This window comes from Primulina tabacum, chromosome 18 (genome assembly GCF_025594145.1).
Source record: "Primulina tabacum isolate GXHZ01 chromosome 18, ASM2559414v2, whole genome shotgun sequence".
NCBI lineage: Eukaryota > Viridiplantae > Streptophyta > Magnoliopsida > Lamiales > Gesneriaceae > Primulina > Primulina tabacum.
The window spans coordinates 32,668,995-32,692,692 of record NC_134567.1 but is presented as its reverse complement, the minus strand read 5'-3'; the positions used below and the strand labels follow the sequence as shown (position 1 = coordinate 32,692,692).

At 36.3% G+C, this 23,698-nt stretch overlaps 1 protein-coding gene across 1 annotated transcript in view; it reads right to left on the bottom strand.

The window, feature by feature from the left end:
• LOC142533622 (putative aarF domain-containing protein kinase At1g71810, chloroplastic) overlaps nt 1-23,698 on the bottom strand; it is a 43,940-nt gene that overhangs the window by 9,468 nt on the left and 10,774 nt on the right. Inside the window, exons 3-19 of the mRNA XM_075640448.1 lie at nt 19,456-19,494; nt 12,977-13,147; nt 12,689-12,841; nt 10,874-10,909; nt 10,394-10,437; nt 5,874-5,964; nt 5,730-5,771; nt 5,538-5,646; nt 4,378-4,492; nt 4,247-4,296; nt 4,040-4,118; nt 2,664-2,714; nt 2,392-2,533; nt 2,215-2,259; nt 1,602-1,706; nt 1,467-1,508; nt 442-603 (exon numbers count right to left, since the gene is read on the bottom strand). Of these exons, the coding sequence (XP_075496563.1) occupies nt 442-603; nt 1,467-1,508; nt 1,602-1,706; nt 2,215-2,259; nt 2,392-2,533; nt 2,664-2,714; nt 4,040-4,118; nt 4,247-4,296; nt 4,378-4,492; nt 5,538-5,646; nt 5,730-5,771; nt 5,874-5,964; nt 10,394-10,437; nt 10,874-10,909; nt 12,689-12,841; nt 12,977-13,147; nt 19,456-19,494 (1,476 nt within the window). The remainder of the gene's footprint in view (nt 1-441; nt 604-1,466; nt 1,509-1,601; nt 1,707-2,214; nt 2,260-2,391; nt 2,534-2,663; nt 2,715-4,039; nt 4,119-4,246; nt 4,297-4,377; nt 4,493-5,537; nt 5,647-5,729; nt 5,772-5,873; nt 5,965-10,393; nt 10,438-10,873; nt 10,910-12,688; nt 12,842-12,976; nt 13,148-19,455; nt 19,495-23,698) is intronic.

Below are 23,698 nucleotides of genomic sequence, written 5' to 3'. Positions count from 1 at the left end.
TCAATCCACGGGTAAGAGAGGAAGACTATTTTGGCAAGTCGTGGTTCACTGTATATGCTGGACGGTTTGGTTGGAAAGAAACCAAAGAATCTTCGAAGGAAAAGAGACAAATATTGACAAATGCTGGGAGAAGATCAAGATTAACGTTGCCATGTGGATTGGAAGTCACAAAGATTTCAAGAATGTTTCAGTTTTTGATTTGATAAGACAATGGGAATATGTGTATCACTAAATTATCATTGCTATTGTGTGCTAAATTAGGATAGTGTATTTCTATAAATTATGACATTGCACTTCTAGTCCACTGATGTAATCCTTATTACTATATCATTAATAAAATATTGTTTCCTATCAAAAAAAAAAAATTAAACATCTAGAAACAATATGGTATTGACTTTTGCCGAAGGATAGGAACATTCATCCTTAAAAAATATTTCTCACCTGTTGAATCCCTGAGAATAGAGTAATGAGGTGTTGCAACGTTCTCACATTGTTGATATCTTCATCAGTCAGCAAGGAAACAGAATCAGGTCTGAAGGGTAGGTTTACGGTCAGTGCAGATGTAATTGAGTCAAAGGTGGCTATCCCAAGTGCATCCAAGCCCTATGACCAGTTGCAGAAACAAACAGTAAGTACCAATAGCAATCATCAAATATAGGTGCTCAAATGTGATTTCAGAAAATATGACACTTGTAACCCAGAAGTTAACAATAAATAATAAATTCAGAAATTTTTATCTCCGAAAAAATTTACTTTTCAAAACTATTCCAGGTATAGTCGTTTCTACATATTTCGATGCCTTGATCATTTATAAGGCCGAAACTTGGAAGTAAACAATAGAATGCTCAGTTATTTTGAAATAGATGTGTGTTTTTTACAAGTCAAAGTTTGAAGAAGAGCCAACACAACAAAGTTTTTCTCAGATGTATTCAGTAAGCTAGAGTTGGAGGAGGTGGAAGAGGCAAAAAGGTTTTGAGAAGAGAGGTTAGATGCTGTTGTGGGTTCACCAACAAATATACAACATTTCTCTCCCACAATATTTCACTATTTCTTCTATTCTTCTACTAGACTAAACATGCTATTTCAAATACATTATTTGATAAAGATAACTCATTTAAAATATTCAAACAACATATGAAGGAAGCTGATCCATTCATAGCAAAAATTTAAACAAAACAGAACACAACTCCCATTATTCGGATAGTGGTTAAATTGATTAGAACTGATTGAAGATTATGAGCCCTCGGTCAAATAGCAGTTAAATTGATTAGAACTGACTGAAAGTTATGCGCATTTATGAACATTCAGACAAGATTTAAGTCAAGTAACTATCAATCATGATACAGGTTTTCCCAAGCTCTTTCACTTGTTTCTTGTTTTGTTCTAGCAAAGAGAATAAAAGATGAAATAGAACAAAGATACTAAATCCAAAACAAGAAATGTGGAAAGGTGTCCCAAAATATTACCTTTGCAAATTCCTCGAGAAGTATTTCTCTCATGAATGCACTCTGCAGAAAATAGAATACATTTGAAAAATCTCTAAATAGTCTGATCCCTTGATTCTGTCCAGTAGTTAATGATGAGTTACAAGTGAGATTTACCTTCTCATTCAAAGCAAAGGACACAATTTGTCTGATAAACATCTTAGATTCATTATCTGTTTCCAGCTTTCTAGCCAATGTTCGTTGTGTTCTGGCACGCATTGACTGCCACGAGCGAAAGTTATAGAAGTATGCTGAGTGAACTTAACAAGTCATAAGAACAGTTTGTGAGTGTTTTCAAGTCACCAACCATCACACACACATTCAAATTTTTGCATTTTAGGACAGAGCAATAGCAGAAAGAAAATAGCTACTTTACCAAAACAATGCAACTGAGAAGGGTCAACAAATGAACCAGATATGAAATATCCGATTAAATATAAAGCTGAGGGATTCAAGTGATATGGTGACAGAACTAATCATAGTTTTAGATACCCAGCGCAGCCATAAGTTTCAGCAGGAAGCCAGCCATGTCTAATCTAAGAAGGTTGCTTGCATGAAGCTGATATAGATTTATGCCTCAAAGTTATGAAGCTCAAACTCAGTGAAGTATCTCATAAGCTTATCAAGTGCTTAACGAGGTGATGGACAAGAAAAGTTCATCTCAATCCTTTTGAACTCTTGCTTAAACTAATTGACAGGCTGATGCACGAGAGATTTTTTATTATCTCACCTCTGTTAAGAGAGACTCTAATCGGTCAACCCTGAAGACTCCACCCTGTTTAAGAACATGGAATCAGTACAGCTGTCTTTATTAAACATTACTTCCAGACAGAAAGATATTATTTTTGAGGCAACGCATGCTAAGCTATGAAAAAATAGCTAATTTTCCTTCATGGAGATGATGTACCTTGTAAAGAAGAGCTTGCAAAGAAGATTTCAATTTTGGCGAGCTGTTAGTAAGCACCTTCTGGGCAATCCAAGGATATGTACTGCCCAGAACTTTGTATTCTGGGTTGAAGCCGATAGCAATTCCCTCCAAAACAGCTAGGCTGGATGTTACAGATGATTTATCTAACTTAAGTGAAAAAATTGACAGTAACTAGAAAGAAAAATGTGCCATATCTAATGTATGAAAGCATTATTTTTAACATGTGATGGAAAATAAGAAATTACAATCACCTTCTAATGACGAGAGAAAAATAAGAAGGAATTCTGAATTTGAAGTTGTACCTGCAATATGAATTCCCCAGAATAAATAATTAGGTAATAAGTAAATGCATAAATAAATACAGGGGTAGATCACTCTCTTCACACATTGAAAACCTACACAAATTTAACCAAATCAATTAGTGTAAAAAAAGGTGCAACTATTGCACTGTTTTAGTATGAGTTTGAGCGCAAGTGGTTAGTACGGCACCAGTTTACCTTCCATCCACATCTATTTTTAAAAAAAAAAAACCTTTGACTAAAAATACATAATAAAATCCATTGCATAATGCTATTTTAACGAATGGAGATTATTTTTTAAATTAAAATTTGTGTAGGGTCATTGACCCAATTCTCCCCAAGTAGTTTGGTATCTTGTATCTTCAAACTAATGTACAATTGTACAATAGACAGCCCAAATTTAACAAGTAATATCTAAACAGTTAACTGTTATAAAGGAAGAAATCTACAAGAAACCAATGAAGGGCTGAGAAAGAGGATATATACAGAGTAGACAAAAAAGAAAGGAGCGTTAGTATTTCTGAAATACATAAAATACCATTGTACAAGGTCTGACACATAATTTATCCTATACAAATTCCAGAATTATAATAATATTTGTTCAAATACGATATCTTCTGTAAGAAAAATGCAGGTTTATTTATAATTCACAGAATGCTTCATATCTATTTTCAGGTTCCTAATAAAGGTAACAATCGATCCTCTTATTCCTACTCAAGCCATTTAATCGTGTTTAGTTTAATTTCTTCATGTGACGTAATAAATAATCTCCCTTTGACATTGTTACTCAATAGATTTCTAATTTCTTATGGTATAAATAACGAGTTTTAATTTGTCCAGAAAATTATTAAAAAAAACGCTTTCCTTACCCCCAAGGTCTCATGACTCTCGCTAATAGATTATTTTCATTGGATTCATCAGAAACTTATAGAATGGCTAAAGGAGTGTCATTAGTAGTGTCCAATTCCGTGAATTCAGAGCAAGGATTTTCAATCATGCTAAAACTTAACTTAAAGGATCATAAATAGCCCTTGTATCAACATCTTATCCATTTTGTTTGTGTCCATACAAGGTCAGCTGTACCAGTGTTATTATTCAGACGGATAGTATGGAACATACGTAAAAATTGATCCCAATTCTAAGAAATTTTCCAAGTAAGCTACATTTTAACATGAGCTTGAGTACATGTTTGAACTCTAGATTGGCATTTATTTACAGAAAGTTGATTAAAGCTAAGATGGCTTGAGCTCATTCGAATTATATACATGAATCCATCATAAATGATCCCATATAAATCCAACAAAGGGAAAAGATAAAAGGATTTTTACATGGTGGCTCCCAAATTTCCAAGAAGATCCTCAAAGTTTAGATAGCGAACTCCTTTGGAAACAGCATTCCGGAAGACACCTACATATTCTTTCATTTTAGGGCAACTGAAAGCAAATATGGAAATTCTGAATCTACAAACCAAGACCAATGGTCAAGCTGACAGTTCCAGGGTTTGACTAGATGAAGAAACTATTCTCAGATAAAACCTGTTAATGCTTGTGTCACAGCATCCTTATCAGCAGTTGGCGGAAGAAGCCTGTTGAAAATATTTTAGAAGCTGTCAGTAACATCACAAGAAGTTCACCATTAGCTGAATAAAGATAGATAATCTAGGTACCCAAGTGTTACAAAGTCTTTTGCAAGTGAATCATAATCACGGTTTACAAGGTGGAGACAAGCTTCAATGAAGCCGTCACGAAGTTCTTGTTTGAACTCACCCATCATGCCAAAGTCTGAGAGTTAAAGTAGATCTTTCAGAACTGGGTGAGATATAATTATATTTAAAGGTTAGAATCACAATATAATAATAAAATTAGGCTCATAAACTAAACAGAACATATTAAGCTGTTACTTTTCTATGAACAGTATCTTTGTGTGCTCATCTCAAAATTCACATACTATTTTTAATAATTTGCTATGGACGTAGCTACAGAATCAGAGTGCTATTATGCCTTGCTGTCTTTGATGCAACTAATCTGGCAAATAGTCCGTCTCAAAGTTAAGTGACAAAACAAGATATTTTCTGGTCAAACTTGATTCAAAATACAGTAATGACTAATATCTTATACTCACTCTTACCATTCCCAAATTCCCCCAACACTCCATCGGCACTCTCAAAACACTGAATCTCCTTTTCACTTTATAAAAATTTCCAAAGGAAAATCAAATTCTGAGTCACTCATAAATAACCACAGACAGCCATTGGTGAGTACCATAAAAATTCTAGAATATGCAGTCTGAGTGTGGAATACACCAATCATGTTACTGCTTCGCGACCAATAAAAAAAAGTGATTTAAAGAATAAATTTTTAAAATGCTATCAAAATCAGTACCAATTTAGTCCTCATCATAGATAAATGATCAGGAAGTTTCTCCGATAACTTTATCCACGTGTCATCAATACTACCTTAACTCCACAATTATCTCTAAGCACTCTCATTTAAGCGTAAACTTTTGCTAGTGAAAGAAATCAACTGAAGGGATTTATTGAAAACAATGGATAAATATTCACGTCGAAGACATGCCTACGTACATCCTGGTTTTGTAGAAATGCCATTAGGTCAATAAAGATAATCAATCCGATAAAGGAAACTATCTATTATGTTTATAATTACTTGATACATAGGGCACTGGCTTGAAAAAAATGATGAACGAAAGATAATTTTTATTTTCTAACAATCCATGTAAGTTCTTGAATTTCAAGGTTATTTATGCAATATTCAGTTACAAGTTATATTCCTCATATGTGTAATCATGAATACAATTTTGGAAAAATACCCAAGTAGGCCAGTTTTCCGTCATATGTACGAAGTAGGTTTCCTGGATGTGGATCAGCATGATAGAATCCAAACTCTAAAAGTTGATTGAATGAACAATAAACTCCTACCTGCAGAGAACTTAAAATAGCAACTTACGACATAGGCATTTGTCAGGTAAAATTGCATTTTTCAAGTAGTTTCGAGAACAGACCTCAATCATGTATAGATCCTTAACTTCTGTCAACTTTTGACCCTGCATTCATTCAAAATGACAAATTGTTTCATCAGAAAACAAAATCATTAGCGATAGCGAGTTATAATTAACTTACATTTAGAACAAAACAAACAAAATCACCTCCACCCATTGCATGATGAGAACCTTGCTAGTTGTTTGATCTATGTACATTTCTGGAACCACAACATCTTGTATACTGCCATATAACTGTCTGATTAAGCAAGTAGCACACAAAACTAGATATCATCAGTTGGAGGCGCGTTTCCTTGATTAAAACACAGTCAAATCACAGAAAAATGATTGTGTTAACCATGAAAAAGGATTCAAAAACACAAATTGAAAGATTATTCTGCATCAACTTCTGTTTGTGCGAATAACGAATTAGCTCCTCTGGGAGAGTTTGTCCGTTGGACCTCAAGAAACATCACCGCACCACTTTTCCAATCAAATCATAAAAAACCATCAAAACTCTTTGTACTCATTCATAGTGATGTTTGGAGACCTTTCAAAACATCAACAATCACAAGGAAGTCATGGAATTGAATTTTAAAGCACCCTTAACTATTTTTAAGGAAAAATTTCCCTTGTCACACTTGACTTCTGATTTGCCTCCTTAAATATTTGGATGTAATGTCTATGTTCATTTGCATCAAAATCACCTGCCCAAATATTGCCTATGCAGTTAATGTGGTAAGTAAGTTCATGCACTCACCATATGAAGGACATCTGAAACAGTTTCTAAAATCTTGAGGTAACTGAAGAATTTACTAGGGAAGTGTCTTAATGAATCATAGAAGCCTTTACTGAGGCAGATTAGGCCGCCTCGATATCAGATAGACTACAAGTTATTATACTATTCTTTGAGGAAATCTATTCAGCTAGAGGATTAAAACAAAGAACGCGGTGGCTCGAAGTAGTACTGAGGCTGAATTAAGAGTTGTGGGCAATGGAGTTTGTGAGATTTTGTGGCTAAATTTGGCATTTGGAGAATTGAAACTAGACTTGAACGGTCCAATGAAACTATTTTATGATCACTGTTGTTTTATGAGGGGAATAGATATGTGGATGGAAGGGATAATCTTTTTATTCCACTCGTCCAGTCGTCCTCAATGAATACAGTCTTAGATATACACAAAATGAAAACTAGCAACCTAATCTATCCGAAGATTTAAATTACAGACTAAAGGATAAAAGTTTAAATATGAAAAACATCTTATCCAAGTTGATCTTTTTGGATCTGCAACAAAGTTGGGTCGTATATGTTGATCATGCCCAACTTGGATACCAAGTTTTCAAATGTCGCTCTGACTAGGGCCTTAGTTAGGATGTCTACAACTTGTGTGTGGCCAGGGACGTAACAGAGTTTCAAATTCCCTTTCTCGAGTTTTTCACTTATGAAATGACGATCATGATGGACTGGGTTCTTGGCAATACTTATTGTAGCTTGATTGTCACACTTTAGTCCAATATCTGATGCCCCTCTAATTTCAGTTTTGCCAACAACTTTTGTATTCATATACCTTCGCAAGTTCCATTGGCCAAGGACCGAAACTCGGCATATGCACTGCTTCTTGATACCACAGGTTGTTTTTTGCTTCGCTATGTTACAAGGTTACCCAATACAAATGAGCAATACCCAGATGTGGATTATCTGTCAGTGAAAGATCTTGCCCAATCAGCATCACTGTATAACTGTATATTTTTTAGAGCTGTCTTGTGTAAGCATATTCCCTTTTCCAGGGGATCCTTTGAGGTACTTCAATACATGAAAAACAGCATCCATATGTTCTTCAGTTGGATTGTTCATGAACTGATTTACAACACTTACAACAAATCCAATGTCAAGTCTTGTGTGAGATAGGTATATCAGCTTGCCCACTAACCTCTGATATCCTCATTTGTCAACTGTTGGACTTTTCTCATTCTTTCCAAGTTTTATATTTGGATCCACATGAGTATCTACAGACTTGCATCCCAACATCCCTCTTTCTATCAAAAGGTCCAGGACATATTTTCTCTGAGAAATAAAATTTCCATGTTTTGATTTGGTCACTTCTATTGCCGATAAATATTTCAACTGCCCTAGGTTCTTAATCTCGAATTCTTTTGAAAGTACTTGTTTGATCTTAGTGATATCTTCTTCATGGTTCTAGTAATAATAATGTCGTCAACATATACAATGATAATAGAAATATTGTCTTGGTTGGAATGTTTGACAAACATTGTATGATCCGATTGGCACTGTGTATCCACTTTCTTTCAAGACTTTGGTGAACTTGTGGAACCAAGCTCTGGGGGATTGCTTCAAACCATAAAGTGATTTCTTTAAACTGCAGACTTTATTGGCAGTAGTTTTGGATTCGAATCCATGTGGAATACACATGTAGATCTCCTCTTCCAAATCCTCATTTAAGAAGGAATTCTTCATATCGAGTTGATATAGAGGCCAATCTAGATTTGCAGCAATAGATAGGAGGATAAGAACCGTGTTTAGCATGGCTACATGGGCAAAGGTCTCTGATAATTGAGTAAACCTCTTTGCTACTACTCGGGCTTCATATCGTTCAATGTTTCCATTAGCCTTATGTTTGATTGTGAAAATCCACTTGCATCCAACAGTTTGTTTTCCAAGTGGAAGTTCCGTTATCTGCCAAGTGTTGTTCTTTTCAAGAGCATGTATTCATCAAAGGCCGTTGCCCTCCATCGTGGATGTTGAAGAGCTTCGGTGATGCTTGATAGGACCTATTCCTAGTCTAAATTCACAACAAAGACTCGATATGCAGGAGATAATAGATCAAGAGAGAAAAAATTACTTATAGTGTGTTGGGTGCATGATCCGACCCCTTTTCTCAATGCAACTGGTCTATCATCGATATCAGGTGAGTCGGAGCTTGTCGTACCTTGATTGTTTTTAGAGGATCTGGTATTAAGGGAGTGTTCCTGGTTTGTTGATTGTGTGTTTGGTCTTGAGAAGGCTTCATGCGAGAATAAACATGGTCAAAAGGTAGAATTTGGGAATTATCTGGTGGGTTTGTGTGTATTGTATCAATATAAACGGTAGGATGTGTATGAGGTTGGTCACTTGGTATGTGGAAAGGATCCAGATTCTGAGGTTCATTGATCATCTGCTCCCTCTGAACTAAGGAAGGTGGAAAGAAAGGGTCAGACTCATTGAAGGTGACATGCATTGAATTGTAGAATTTCTTTGTGGTCAGTGAACAACATTTGTACCCTTTCTGATTTGGTGAATACCCAAGAAAAATACATTTGATTGAACGTGGATCAAGCTTTCATCTATGCTGAGAATGAATTTGCACAAACGATGAGCAACCAAAAATACGTAGAGAATGTTGTGTAGTAAGTGTGAGTTAGGATAGATGCTGAGGAGAGATTTAATAGGTGTTTGGAACTTAAGGACTCTAGAAGAAATTCGATTGATGAGGTAAATGGTTGTGAGGACAGACTCACCCCAAAAATGATGAGGGGCTTTATGTGTGAACAATAAAGAACGAGCCACCTCGAGGAGATGGCGATTTTTGCGTTCTGCGATAGTTATTGTTGTGGTGAAAAATTTAGTCGGTGGAGCAATGTGATGATTATATCATGCAACACAAGTGATAATATGATCCACCACTGTATATGATAAAATAAGAGGAAACCAAAAATTTACCATGCACTCTCAGAGGTATAAAGGTAACGAAAGATTTCAGTTATAGACATGATGATGAAAGTGGTGGTAACGAATTGCAGAGGAGGAGGAGCATGTTGAATATTGAAAAAGAAGTAAGGGAAGGTGTTTGGTTGGAATATTGTGGGTATGCCATGTGTCACTTTGACACCAAAATGAAGCAATTTCAAGTTGTCTGTTGGTTATGACATCTTTGCTTGATGCCAACTTACAGAATGTTGTGCTCGAAGTAGTGCCGAAACTGGATTAAGGGCTGTGATTAGTGGAGTTTGTGAGATACTGTGGCTGAAGTTGGAACATGAAAAATTGATTTTAAAGCCGATAGCTCCAGTGAAACTATTTTGTCATAATAAATCCACAATCAGAATTGCAAATCATCTCGTTCAACATAATCACAAGAAGCATATTGAGATTAACAGAAATTTTAGCAAAGAAAAGTTAGAAAATGGAGTAATTAGTATGCCATGTGTCACTTTTGAACAAAAAGTTGATGGTGTTCTCACAAAAGTTCATTTCAGAAACAGATCAAGGCTTGAAGACTTCACTAGAAAGTTGGACGTGATAGATATACATGCGCGAACTTGAGGAGTGTAGAAAATAGAAAATATTGCAGTAAAATATGAATATCTACTATACATAGAAATGTAGATCTTGTTTGAATACTCTTAATTTTATAAGAACATTTAACTTCCTTAGTTGAGGAAAGTCGGTCATTATGATTAGATGCTTTATATCCTAATCATTGTAAGACTGAAAATAATTATAAGCAATACTCTTTCATGTTCCTTGCTCTACATTTTCTCTCCTCCATCTTTATTGTTCAGTAATAAACACTACCATAAGGGTAAACGTTTATGGATCCAGACTCCATGAAGAGGCTTATAGTTGCAATAAAGAATTACTTGCTGCTATCTTAGATTAGGATCAAGGCAATGACAAAACGATTGCTTACCTAAATTTAATTCCATTGTTTGCTTCAATCTTGTAATCCATCTCCTGCATTCAATTGGATTACCTGTATTCAATATGAAGCACTAAGAATATTCCTCATGCAACACCTACAAAGAAAAGTTACAAGGGCGGGTTCTCCATTTTCTCAATTGGAAATGTGAAATATATAATTTAAACAACATTAAATGTTCCAACAAGGTTTCCCGTTATTTATAGAAAAACGATCCCAACTAATAAATCAAGCCAATCTACCAAAAAATTGTTCATATCAAAAATCCATGTTTGTGTCCAGTCGAAAACTTCTATTTACTTGGTTAGTTTATCGTGAACGAAAAACATAACCTATATTTACCTAAGAGGAAGGAATTCTATCAAGCATATGCAGTTGTAAAAATAAAATAAATAGCTAGCAAAGCAAATATCAGTTTCCTCTTTAAAATTGTGTAATATACTATAATGAGATTGTCAAGAAGTTAAATACCCGGAAAAGACTTGATGCCCACTCGTCAATGATAGCCTGCAATTGATGCTCGGGATTTTGTTCATTAATTATTTAGAAAATTGTAAAAAAACTAGTAATCTGGCATATTGTCAGAAGCACAGGTTATGAAATGGCCGTAAATTGCTGATGTGCTCTTAATAAAGGAGAAATTGCATACATACCCATAAGAAATACCTATATTGCTGATAAACGCCATGACAAAAATGATCTATTAACTTTTCAACTATTGAGTACATGTACCCCTAAAAACACTTACGTATAAGTGTGTGTATGCTCAATATTTGAAAACTTGGGGATGTGTGCGCTCAGTATTTGAAAACACAAGAAGTTAATAGTTTTTTTTTCATAGTTGCTTTCACCAATATAGGGATTTCACAAGGGTAATATGCAATTTCCAAAATAATGAAATATAGGCTTTCATGATCTAACATATCCACTTTTATAAAGAAACAAATCAAATTAGAATCCTGATACAACCATGAGAATTCTAATAAATTAAACAAATCATAATAATAAAATTTTAAAGTTAAGAAATATATTTTCCAGAACTGTCATTCAAGCATATAACATTGAACACTTCATTGTCGGACAATATTATGTAAAAAATCAAATTCAGTGACTCCGATCATGGTGCAATTCATAATCCTCTAAGCACCAAGGTTTCTCCAGAAACCACTTCTTTGTTTCACTGTTATTTAACATCCACATGCTGAAGAAAATAGCAAATGTATTTATTTTCTTTTAGAGCTTGATATAATGTTTTCAATCATATTAAGGAAAGAGTTTTTAATTTTTAAAAGTTGGTCCATCATTTTATTATGTTTGCTTGCTTGTTGAATTCATGCAACCATTATTTCAATCATGCATATTCATGCAAATTTAATAGTATGAGAGCGCCTTAAATCACATCTACAAATAAGTAATACAATGAGCATGTTCTTTCCTCCAATGTGAACCATGTGAGCCTTTCGTAGATCAAATGTCAGTCTACAGTCTATGTAATTGCGTAATACAATCATGTCATATTTTATATGCATGCATACATGTGTGCGTCCTTTATGGGGCAAGTCACATTGGGCCACAATTTTTTTTTGTCTCCTAATATGCGCTGTAAAGTACAGAATTGACATGCATGTACTGTTGACAAGTTATTGAGATGTAAATTATAAAATCAAGATCTTATATGTTGAGATACCTAAATTAATAAAGAATTAGATCAAAGTACAATCATAATATGATTTTCAAGCGCATTTACATATGCTGGAATATTACAACTCACAAAAAGTGGTTGAATTCAAGATTATGTACTCCAAAAATTTTAATTACATTACAATCATAAAATGTTCAAAGAGAAGGTGACATAGTATGCGTAAAACCGTGGAGAGCATTGCACCCAGAAAAGTTAAAATAAAACAGACAAAAAATGCAGTTTTTTGGGCTTCAACTTCAATTTCTTTGAAAATAAATGAAAATTCTTTTCACTATTACATAGACATATACAAATACTCCGGCTTTCCTTAAAGAAAAAAACACATTTTAACCTGCAAGCTTTTGTTTAAAAAGTTTCCCGTGGTCACCATTGTTTTGGATTGATTAATCCTCTTAGATAGACACTTAGTATTGTAGACTATTACATAGACATATATAAATATTTCGGCTTTCCTTAAAGAAAAAAACACATTTTAACCTGCACGCTTTTGTTTAAAAAGTTTCCCCTGGTCACCATTGTTTTGGACTGATTAATCCTCTTAGATAGACACTTAGTATTGTAGATGAATTCCATTTAGATAATACCTGAAGGTTAGTGTTAAATTTTCCAGCTATCCTTATCAACCCTGAGAGATAACGCAAGATCAGTAAGTCCAAGGAAATTGCAGCTTTAACTCCCGGCCTCTGCACTTTTATGGCAACAACATTCCCACTGGACAGCAGCCTACCTTGGTATACCTTTTTCAATATGAAGAATATCAGATTGAAATAACAGTACCACGAAAACTAATTTGATCTTTGCAATTGTGATATGCATCAAGATAACGTCACGTAAAACCTACTCCCAACTAAATGACATAGAAATGAACTAACCTGTCCAAGTGATGCAGCTGCCACAGGCTCAGGTGAGATTTCCGAGAAAAGCGTATCTATTGGTAGCCCTAATTCTTGCTCTATAGTGTCAAAGGCAATTTTTGTGGAAAATGGTGCAATTTGATCTTGCAAGAGTGAAAGCTCATTCAAATATGAGGGTGGTATCAAATCCTACAAGAACTCAAGAAGCATAAATTTAACAGATAATTTACTGTTAATGACACGAGAAAATCCCCAATTCAATTCAATCTAATAACTCTTAATCTCTCCAGCAAGTGCAGCATTCCAGTGAGTTCCATTCAGCATTCCAGTGAGTTCCATTTAACAATATCAAAACTTACAGCAGCAAATTTCTAGAATTTTCTTTTTGCAATGCTAAAAAATAAGATGGCTAATAGAGGTTTGGCAAACACCCATGGTAAAGTATGTAACAAAATGTTAGGGATTTGGTATTATCTAATCAGTTTGTAAATACAAAATTATAGGATTAGATCACTATGATCGAGATAGAGTTTCCTAGATCTATGGAATTCTACAGCTCGAGAAACATGCATGTTTATGAACACAGCTCAAGAAATTTTGTAAACAATAGAACAGATGTATTCGAAGAAAAACGATGTTGCACATATCTATCACATCAATCTCAAGTTCATGATGTGCAAACAAGATACTTTCTCTATCACGGAATAGATAATTTGTCTAAAAATCTGCAACAGGAAATAAATTACTATAAATGTATCTCGATATGAGATCATGAAGATGTCACCACTCTTCGAAATCTAATGAAGAAAGACAAAACGTTTGGTTTCTTGACGGGCCTTCCAGAGGAGTTTGATAGAGTGCGAGAGCAGATTTTTGGTAGAGGAGTTTCCCTTGAGGCTATTGCTATTGTTCAAATCTAAGAAAATAGACGCGGAGTTGTACTTCAAGACATGACCTCCATTGAGCATTAGCAGCTACTGGACCTAAAAAGGCCAAAGTTCTAACATATACTGCACTTATTGCAAGAAGAAAGGACATATGAAGGATCGATGTTGGAAGCTCCATGGAAAACCTGGAACTGAACAAACAAGTGAGTTAGGCAGTGGACAGAGAAGGGTCAAACCTATTTGGCAAATGCACATGAGAATACTTCAGACCAGCAAGAAGAAAATAGAACACCCCTCCCGACAAACTTGATATTGAATGACTGAAATCATTCTTGGATATGCCAGATAACCACCAGGTAATCGTGCCTTCGTTAAATCAGGTATGCTTCCTTCTGCAAATGCTGTAAACGCCTTAGAGATAGGAAAACCTAGCCCTTTGGATCATATATTTAGGGGCCACCAATCTTGTACTAACTCATCACACCATTTTTGTACATAAAAAACTTGTCCAAGCTCAAAAAGATAATTAAAGCAGATGGAACTCATATCACAGTTGCTGAAATAAGAGACATTCGCGTCAGCCATACTGCAACATTAATAGATGTTCTTCATGTTCCAAAACTGGCCACAAAATTTATTTCTGCTAAAATATGTGTGGTTTTCAGGACAAAGTCACCGGGAAGACGATTGGACATTCTAGGGAAAGGAATTAAAATTCAATACATCAGTTTGTGGAAAACTCCTCCAAGAAATAAAGAATCTGTCTTCTCCATCATCGAACAGGTCATCCGTCCTTTCAAGTTTTAAGTGTCATGTTTGCTTCTATCTTTACAAATGTAGATGCCAGGGAGTTTCATTGTGATATTCAAGAGTTTGATAAACACAAACACGTCTCTTTTCCTCAAGCAATAAAAGATCATTTTCCCTTTCAAATTGATTCACACAGACATTTGGGGTCCATTTCATGTGATACCACAACAGGTGCAACCTTGGTTTGTCACTTCTGTAGATGACTGTAGAAGGTTTACTTGGGTTTTCCTTTTGAAACAAAAATCGGATATCACCATGATATTTCTCAACTTTCATAACATCATCCAAACGCAATTTGGAGTGAAAATTAAGAAAATTCGAGAAATAGGAATGTTTTAACACATAGAAATAGAATATTTATAAAAAAAAATAAATATAATATTTTACTCCTACAATTAAGGATATATTATTGTGCAGCTACTTTATTAAAAACGTAGTATGTTGTGTAATGTAGGTGTCTTGCACTATAATTATTTATTCAGAAAAGAAGAAACAAGAGATATAACATAATTTATCTTGCTTTTTCCTTCCTGTTAATATGGCATAAGAGCCTTGGCTTTGATAACCTACCAAAATCACTACTTAGTTCATAGCAGTCGTCCTTGTATAATGGCAAAAGAAAAGTTCCACTATTCTTTATATTGCATCAGCGATTATATCCATCACCTGTCCTTATGCTTCTGATGACTCCTATAACTTGGTTCGTCGCACTTCCTTCCTTCTACAGCCGCGAAATACCTCTTGTAGAACCAATGGTTAATCGCAAGTCTCCGGATCTTTGAATTTGCGAGATGACTGGATCCAGCGACAAGAGTTTGATGGACCTCAGGAGAGCCTGGGTGTGAAATCATCTCACTCATACCCTGTAAACCCTAACAACTTCGAAAGCCCCTCTATTCAGCTAACAATTCATAAATGGAATGGTAAAAACTACCTGGAACGGGCTCAATTCATAAAGCTAATTATTGACCGAAAAAGGTTAAGCGGGATATCTCAGCAGGGGAATAACCGAGCCAGCAAAGAACGACACTTCATGGACCAGGAAATCGGATAACTCTGTGGTGACATGTTTAGTCAAATATACAGAACCTACCATGAAAGACATATTTCTGCTTGCTCGCTGCCAAAAATATAAAGGATTCTGATTTGGAAAACTTCTCACAAATTTATGAGTTAAAAACCAAATTGTGGCAGTCTAGACAAGGGGAAAGAAAAGTGTTCGAATGTCATAATGAAATGACTGCATTGTGGAAGGAACTGGATCTGTGTTATGAAGATAAATGGGAGTGCAAATAGACATTGTTGGCCATACAGACTCAAACTTTGCCTGCTCTCAATCGGATAGGAAGTCCATGTCAGGATATATATCATTTGTTGGGGGCAATTTGGTGACATAGACAAGTAAACATCATGTAGTTTCATTGTCTAGTGCGGAAGTTGAACACAGTGCTTGTCATCATGCAACTAAGAAGCTTACCAGGCTGAAAATTCTCACAAATACCCATGACACACTTCTAACGATAACATACCAATTACCAACTATTGAGATTGCAAATAATCTAGTGCAACACAACTGGACAAATCATGTTGAGATTGACAAGAACTATATCAATGATAACTTAGATTTTGGCAGGATAAAGTGTGAGAACCCAAATTTTTGGGCACGTAATTAATTAAATATAAACGTGTATAAGAATTTATTTTCGAGTTATGGTATTATGTAAAAATAATAAATTCAAAAATGTTAAATAACACATGATATTGGAAATTTCAAACCTATAAATACATGAAATTCAAAATACAGTGCAAATCATGTATTAATCTCGAATTAAGGTAGAGATATCCGTCTATTTGAAAGAAAATATTGTATACAAGGCGGTTTTTCTCAACAAAGAATCATCTCGAAATTATGGAAGAAGCATCTCAATATTTATGAAAGGAGCATCTCCAAATTATGGAAGGATATCAAAATAATATCGTAAGATTATAAACCACCCTCTATAAATAGAAGAAGCTCTCATTCGAAATTTACACCACACTCAAATTTTCAAGTTTTACTCTCCAAATTTTCGAAATTCCTCTCCAAAATTCTGCTGCAGTAATCAAAATTCTGTCCAATTTCGAAAAATATTTCTCTTGCTCCAGTGCTCGGAATCCGATCTTCACCGTTCAGAATATGCTTTCATATGTTTTGAATAACATATCCAAATTTCAGCCAAATCCAACGGTTAGTTTTTTGTTTATGGCCCTCGCAAGAAAACTGCTCAAATTCTATGCGGGAACAGCATACCTACGGTTGTTTGTCCATGAACAGGTTATAACGACTTTCAAACCCGATCTCCACCGTTTGTAATTTATTTGACATACTTGTGAACGTGTCCAAGTTTGAGCCCGATCCGACGGTGCAGTAAGTCGCAAATAATTCTGCAAGGCGATTAAATTTTATGGTCGAAATGCCACTGCGTTTTGGAAGTGTCATCGCATGATTCTTCTGCTATTTTAGAATTTTTCCAAGCAATCATAAGGTAAGTGGATTTGTTTTAAAATATGTCGTGTATTAATTATTTTGTGTTTGAAAGTTTCGGTGGAGCACCGTTTTTGTTTCTACCCCTTCTTGATATGATTATCATATGTTCTATGTTTTGGCATTGTGAGGATCCAACTGGATATGGGTGGCAATCTCAATATGAGTCATGTTTATGGTCCTTACACGGTGGGATTGTAACCGTATACGGCCTCGCCCTCTTAGAGGAGTAAAAGATCTTTGATTCATCATTTCATCTCACAGTTACAATTTTCAAGACATTGTCTTTTCACGAAGCGTATGCCAGAAAAAGTTAACGCATGTTATCATATTGAATTAAAATATAAGCATCGATAGAAAATAATTATCAAAGACGTTTGGTGTGCATCTGCAAAGCGTATCACTCCAAAAATTAGAGACATGGCATAATGCAAAGAAGGAATTAGGTTTAATAATCATAATGGATTGATTACATATACCTCTCATGAGGCTTGCAATAGTTACAAACTTTGAAATTTACATATACCTCTCCAGAGATTTGTACCAATGTTACATTTACACGCGTTGATTTTAAAAATTAGATATAGCTTCCTTGAGGTATATATCCATCTTACATTTATTCCTTAAATAAAAAAGACAGTTGTACCAGTTAAAACCTTGATGGATACGCACTTTAGCGGGAATGAACACAAGATCGATACAAACTTGGGGGAGGTATATGTAATTGTTGAAGATTTTGTAAATCTTAGATAAGATAATTAGGATATTTATTTAAGTTAAACTTTGAATTTAGAATAGATATATTAGATATGGTAGAGATAAGATCTAGGTTTTTTTATGTATATTGATTCATGTACATTCAATGATAATAAGAATTTTATTCCACCAAACTCACATTGTCTACGTCGATGACATCGTTCTCATATGGGAGAGTGAACCATAAATGAGTCGCATAAAAATAATCCTTTCAAGGGAATTTGAAATGAAAAATCTAGGAAAACTCAAATATTTTTTGGGTATGGAAGTGGCAAGATCATCTCATGGAATTTCAATCTCGCAACAAAAGTATGTTCTAGATCTACTGAGAGAGACTGGAATGTTGGGTGCAAACCACCAGTTGACACTTCAATGGATCCAAATGTGAAAATAGGTACGAATCAAGATCGAGTACTTGTTGACAAAGGAAGATACCAGCGATTGGTTGGAAAATTGATCTACCTATCACACACTCGACCTAACATAGGATACATTTTAAGTGTTGTCAGTCAGTACATGACTAAACCTACTGAAGAACACATGGAGGCGGTATACCCAGTGTTGCGATACTTGAAGAGAGCACTTGGAAAAAGGTTGTTCTTTAGGAAGACTGCAATCAGAAATGTTAGGAGTCTACACTGATGCTGATTTGGCAGGTTGTCCTGTTGATAGAATTTCTACTTCGGGTTACTGTTCATTTGTATGGGGTAACCTCGTAACTTAGAGAAGGGAGAAACAACCAGTTGTGGACAGAAGCAGTGCAGAAGCAGAATTCAGAGCTTGGTCCAATGGGATTTGTGAATGCATGTGGCTTAAAACGCTACTCAATGAATTAAAGATAGGAAATAGTCATCCGATAGAGATGATGTGTGACAACCAAGCGGCCTTAAATATTGACAAGAATCCAGTTCATCATGATCGAACCAAGCATATGGAAATCGACAGACACTTCATAAGTGAAAAGATTGAGAAGAAAATAGTTGATCTCCACTGTGTTCCCTCACACATGCAGCTGGCAGATATTTTGACAAAGGTACTCCATCGATCGCACTTTGAAGAATTAAAGACCAAGCATGGCATGACAAACATATACTGCCAGGCTTGAGGGGGAGTGTGTAAGATTTTTTATATCTTAGATAAGATAATTAGGATATTTATTTAAGTTAAACTTTAAATTTTGAATAGATATATTAGATATGGTAGAGATAAGGATCTAGGTTTTCTTTATATATATTGATTCATGTACATTCAATGATAATAAGAATTTTATTCCACCAAACTCCAGTAATTATTAAATTAAGCTGGGTTCTTTTGAAATTATAAACCTAGGTGGAGGTGTATGTAATCAACCCATCATAAAGCTTTTTTAAAAGTTAACACACAGAATCCATTTTCATTCATACTCATTTTTGTTTGTTCTTTAAAAAAACGAAGAATTCCCCTTCAATAAATTAAAAAAACATGTCAATATTTGAATATCATAATAATATTTAAATTGGATAAAATAACAAGTAACTTACTGGCCGAGATGAAATAGCCTGAGCAATTTTAACATATGCCTGCACACAAGGAAAAAAATAGAATGTTACTTCAATAAGATATAGCTTTCAGATGTAACATCTTGCTGTGAATTGGAAAAGTATGCATTATTAAAGTCACAACATGACAACTGACTATGTCTGATTATGATCCAACCATAAACATAATAAGGTACCAGTTGTGGAAGTGAACTGTTTGCGAAAATTCAAAATAAATAAGGGCTGCTATCATTTCATAGTTTCTGACAATAAGAAACTTAACGACACTTGTTAAATTTAAATAAGACGGAAGATCGAGAAAAGAAACACACATGTAATATAGGTGTATGGTGTTTACCATAACATCAAATGCCAAAACTCTTGCTTATTTTAAATTCAATTACCACACATTCATACAGGTGAAAAATATCTAACATATGAATATGGTAGACAAAAGTTTTCCAATTAAATTACAATAAAATCAGACATAGTATTAGTATTTTAAATCTAATTCCAACATGTGAGCTTCCATTTTATCGGACACCGATCAACATCAAATTTCGAAACAAAAAAGTAACCATTTGTCATATTTCCTCTTCTCTAGTTCTAAAAGAAGTCTTGTATGTGGTAATTTTGTGGAGTTATATGGAGCCAGCCAGTGTGAGCCCTAGAGAGAGAATTTTTTAAAAAATGCTCTCTCCTCTTTTCCGCTCCAGCGCTTCTTTCCCGTTTCCCTCTATGCTTCTCGGTTGCTGAGGAAACGCGTCGCTGCCTTCTACAGTTACCGGCGCCGGCCTTCATCGCCGGCGGCGAAATCGGGTTTCACTTTCTTTTGATTTCTTCTTCCGTTTTTCTATCCCTTTTCTTTCGGTTCTCTTCGGAATAATCTCTCGTGCGGGAATCTTTCTCTTTCGAAGGATTTCTGTGCTTCCAGTATTCAGTTTCCTTCTTACACAAAAAACGGGTGGTTATTTTCACTTTCCAGTAGGCACCTTTGGTTTTCGTCGGCAAAAATATGAACAACGGGTTAAACGCAAGAGCGCCAGCTGTTTTAAGGAAAAACACAACGGACGGAGTCTTCATTGAACATAAGATTTTCAACCTGAGATCGGGTAATGGGGGCTTGTCTATTTGGTGGTCTGAAAGAACGAGGAACGCAACATATTTTCTGGATTTGGACCGAGAAGCAGCTAGCTGGCTATGTCTAAGGTTCAAGGATTTCATCTTTAATCCTGTCTCGGGCAAGGATTTCCATCGGTTTAGGGGCAGGAATACGGTGTTTACTATTCAAAGATTTTCAAACAAGCGTGGCAGATTCTTAGAGATTACTAAGTTCAGTTTCAGAGGTCGAAAACAGATCACGATCGTTCCTAGCGGCTATAAAGCAGGGGGCTGGAATAAAATCCTGAATACAGTGATAAGGTTGCTATCGGGGTTGTCTGACAGGAATGTGCTTCAACCTACCTTAAGATACGGTCCAGCTAACACAAGATGGAATACAGCAATCCCAGTTAACGGTAAAAAAGTGGAGGAGGGTAACCGAGGACTGCTGAAAGTGAAGGAAGACAATGACAGACCGTTGATGGTTAGGAAGTGGAATGAAGCACTAATTGTTACTAGGGGAAGAGTGAACAGCTCGTGGGATCAGATAAAAAATGGACTAGCCAAATACACAAACAAAGTGGTTGAACTATTTCCATTCCAAGCTAACAAAGCGGTTTGGTGGCCCTCCGACCATTGCGAGTATGCATATTATCTTAAGCTGAAGAAAGGATTCTTTGACAATGGGGTGTCTTTGAACTTCGAGGCTTGGAAACCGGATATCAATACCGCGGATACGGTGGAAAAATGTTGCAATAGTTGGGTTAGGATCTTTGGACTACCGTGGAATCTATGGTCGAAAGAAACCTTCAAAACAATAGGGGATCAATGTGGGGGGTTGATCGACATACATGCGGACACACTACTACTTTCAGACTTAGGGGCAGCAAAGATTAAGGTGAAAGGCACGGAAGGAGGGTTTGTTTGCAATAAGATGAAAATTCAGCTGGAAGGGCAGGCCCTTGACATTCGGATTCAGGTAGATACCTTTGATCTAACAGCCTACGAGAAGTACGGTAGGCAAACATACGCTCAGGTGGTGATTAATGGTAAAAGGACCGTGGCGGGGTGGGGTAACTCAAATTTGACCCGAAAACAATTCGAAAATGAAGATCAAGACAGCGGCCATAACGATGGGATGAATCATTCAGTGGTTAAGTTGCAGCCAGCTACAACCACAAATGAAGGGAGGTCAAGAGGTGGGTCTGGCAATAAAGGGTTAAGGTTGGAAGTTGGGCAGGGGAGTTGTCAGTTCGATACAAATCAGAAAGGGCCAGCTGATAAGAGTGCGTTGTCAACACCTATTCCGGGGGATAAGGCAATCAAAATTCTGAAGAAGATCAGGCCAAAGGAACTCTCGAGTTTTAGCAGCTCACCGGTCCAATCCATGAATAACGAAGGAGCCGAGGAGCAAATTAGGAGGGCCAATACCGTGAGTGTCAACGTACAGATGCCTTCATATGGGAAAGTTTACACTCGAAGATTGAATGTAGGCACTTCGGCAGTTAAGCATGCCATTGTCAAATGCGCACAGACAAGTTCAGATTTATTGAAGCTTGAGGAAAATAGCAGGCTGCGAGAGTTTGATATGAGAGATGAAGAAGATTGCTTGTTCAACGATTCACAAGATGACTTGTTCGAGGAAGAGTCCGAATTAGAAGACACGGCCAGCTTTGTTTCTGAGAAATCTAATGCATCGGTTAAAACAGTAGGAGTGCTGGGGGATATCCACGAGCTATTTTCATCAGAATATGAGCCGCCTCCAATCCCCGACCCACTTCCACAGGAAGATGCGACACCTTCAGCGGGACAGGTATTTTCCGGATTCCAATCTTCCTTTCTTAACCATTCCTTCAAACTTCACGCCTTGTTTCCATCTTCTTTCTCTGTCCTCGGGTTGTCTAGTGGTTATTTAGGTGGTGGGGGTCTGAGGGTAGATGAAAAGTCGAGTACCGAGGACGTTGTTCTTACAGGGGCTGCTAAAGCCGACAAAATGGATACTACATTCGAGGTTCAAGGAGGGCATCCAGAATCTAAGTGTTGGGGAGGATTTAAGAAATCTACTGGTCTTTTGAATAGAGAATTGCAAAGATTGAGTTTTGGGGTTAATTACGAGAGAGGTTCGACGTCGAAGGGTTCTTCAAAGTTAATATAAAGATTTGCTCTTGGAACATTAGGGGAGGGGGAGCAGCACGGAAGAGAGAATTGATTCGAAAAGTCATTCGGAAGGAAAAACCAGATATCGTTGTAATTCTAGAAACAAAGCAACAACTGATAGAAAGAAGATTTGTCGCAAGCATGTGGAAATCTAGATTCGTGGATTGGGTCTGTTTACCGTCAAATGGGAGATCTGGAGGTATTTTGGTGCTGTGGGATCCTAGAGTAGTTAGGGTCAGCGACAATTTGATAGGGGAGTTCTCGGTGTCAATTGAGATAGAGGGGAGTGATCAGATAAGATGGTGGTTCTCAGCCATTTATGGACCGGTTCATTCAAGACAGAGAGAATTATTTTGGGATGAGATAGCGGGGTTGCATTCTATTTGCGGAGATAAGTGGTGTTTGGGAGGTGATTTCAACGTCGTAAGGAACACGGGAGAAAAGCTGAACAGTCTTTCAAATACTACGAGTATGTCCTGTTTTGATAAGCTGATAGGGGAATTGCGTTTACACGATCCACCTTTGCTGAACGCGAGGTTCACATGGTCGAATTTCAGGGCTCAACCTATATGCTGCCGACTTGATAGATATCTACTTTCGAGGGGTTGGATGGAGATTTTTCCAAACTACAGACAAACGGTCTTACCAAGAATCACTTCGGATCACTGCCCCATCGTGCTTGATACAGTGAAATTAAGGTGGGGTCCTGCTCCATTCAGATTTGAAAACACTTGGCTGTCCCATCATAAGCTCAAAGAATTGGTCAGGTCTTGTTGGAATACTGGGGTTTCACGGGGTTGGGAAGGATATAAGTTCATGACGAAACTCAAGGGGTTGAAGGCCGAGGTTTCTAAATGGAATAAGGAGGTCTTCGGAGATGTGGGAGTTAGATACACGGAGGTGGTTAATCGAATTTATCAGTTGGATGGTTTGGAGGCCGAGGGGTCGTGGTCAAAAAGTCTTCACGAGGAAAGAAATGAAATGAGGA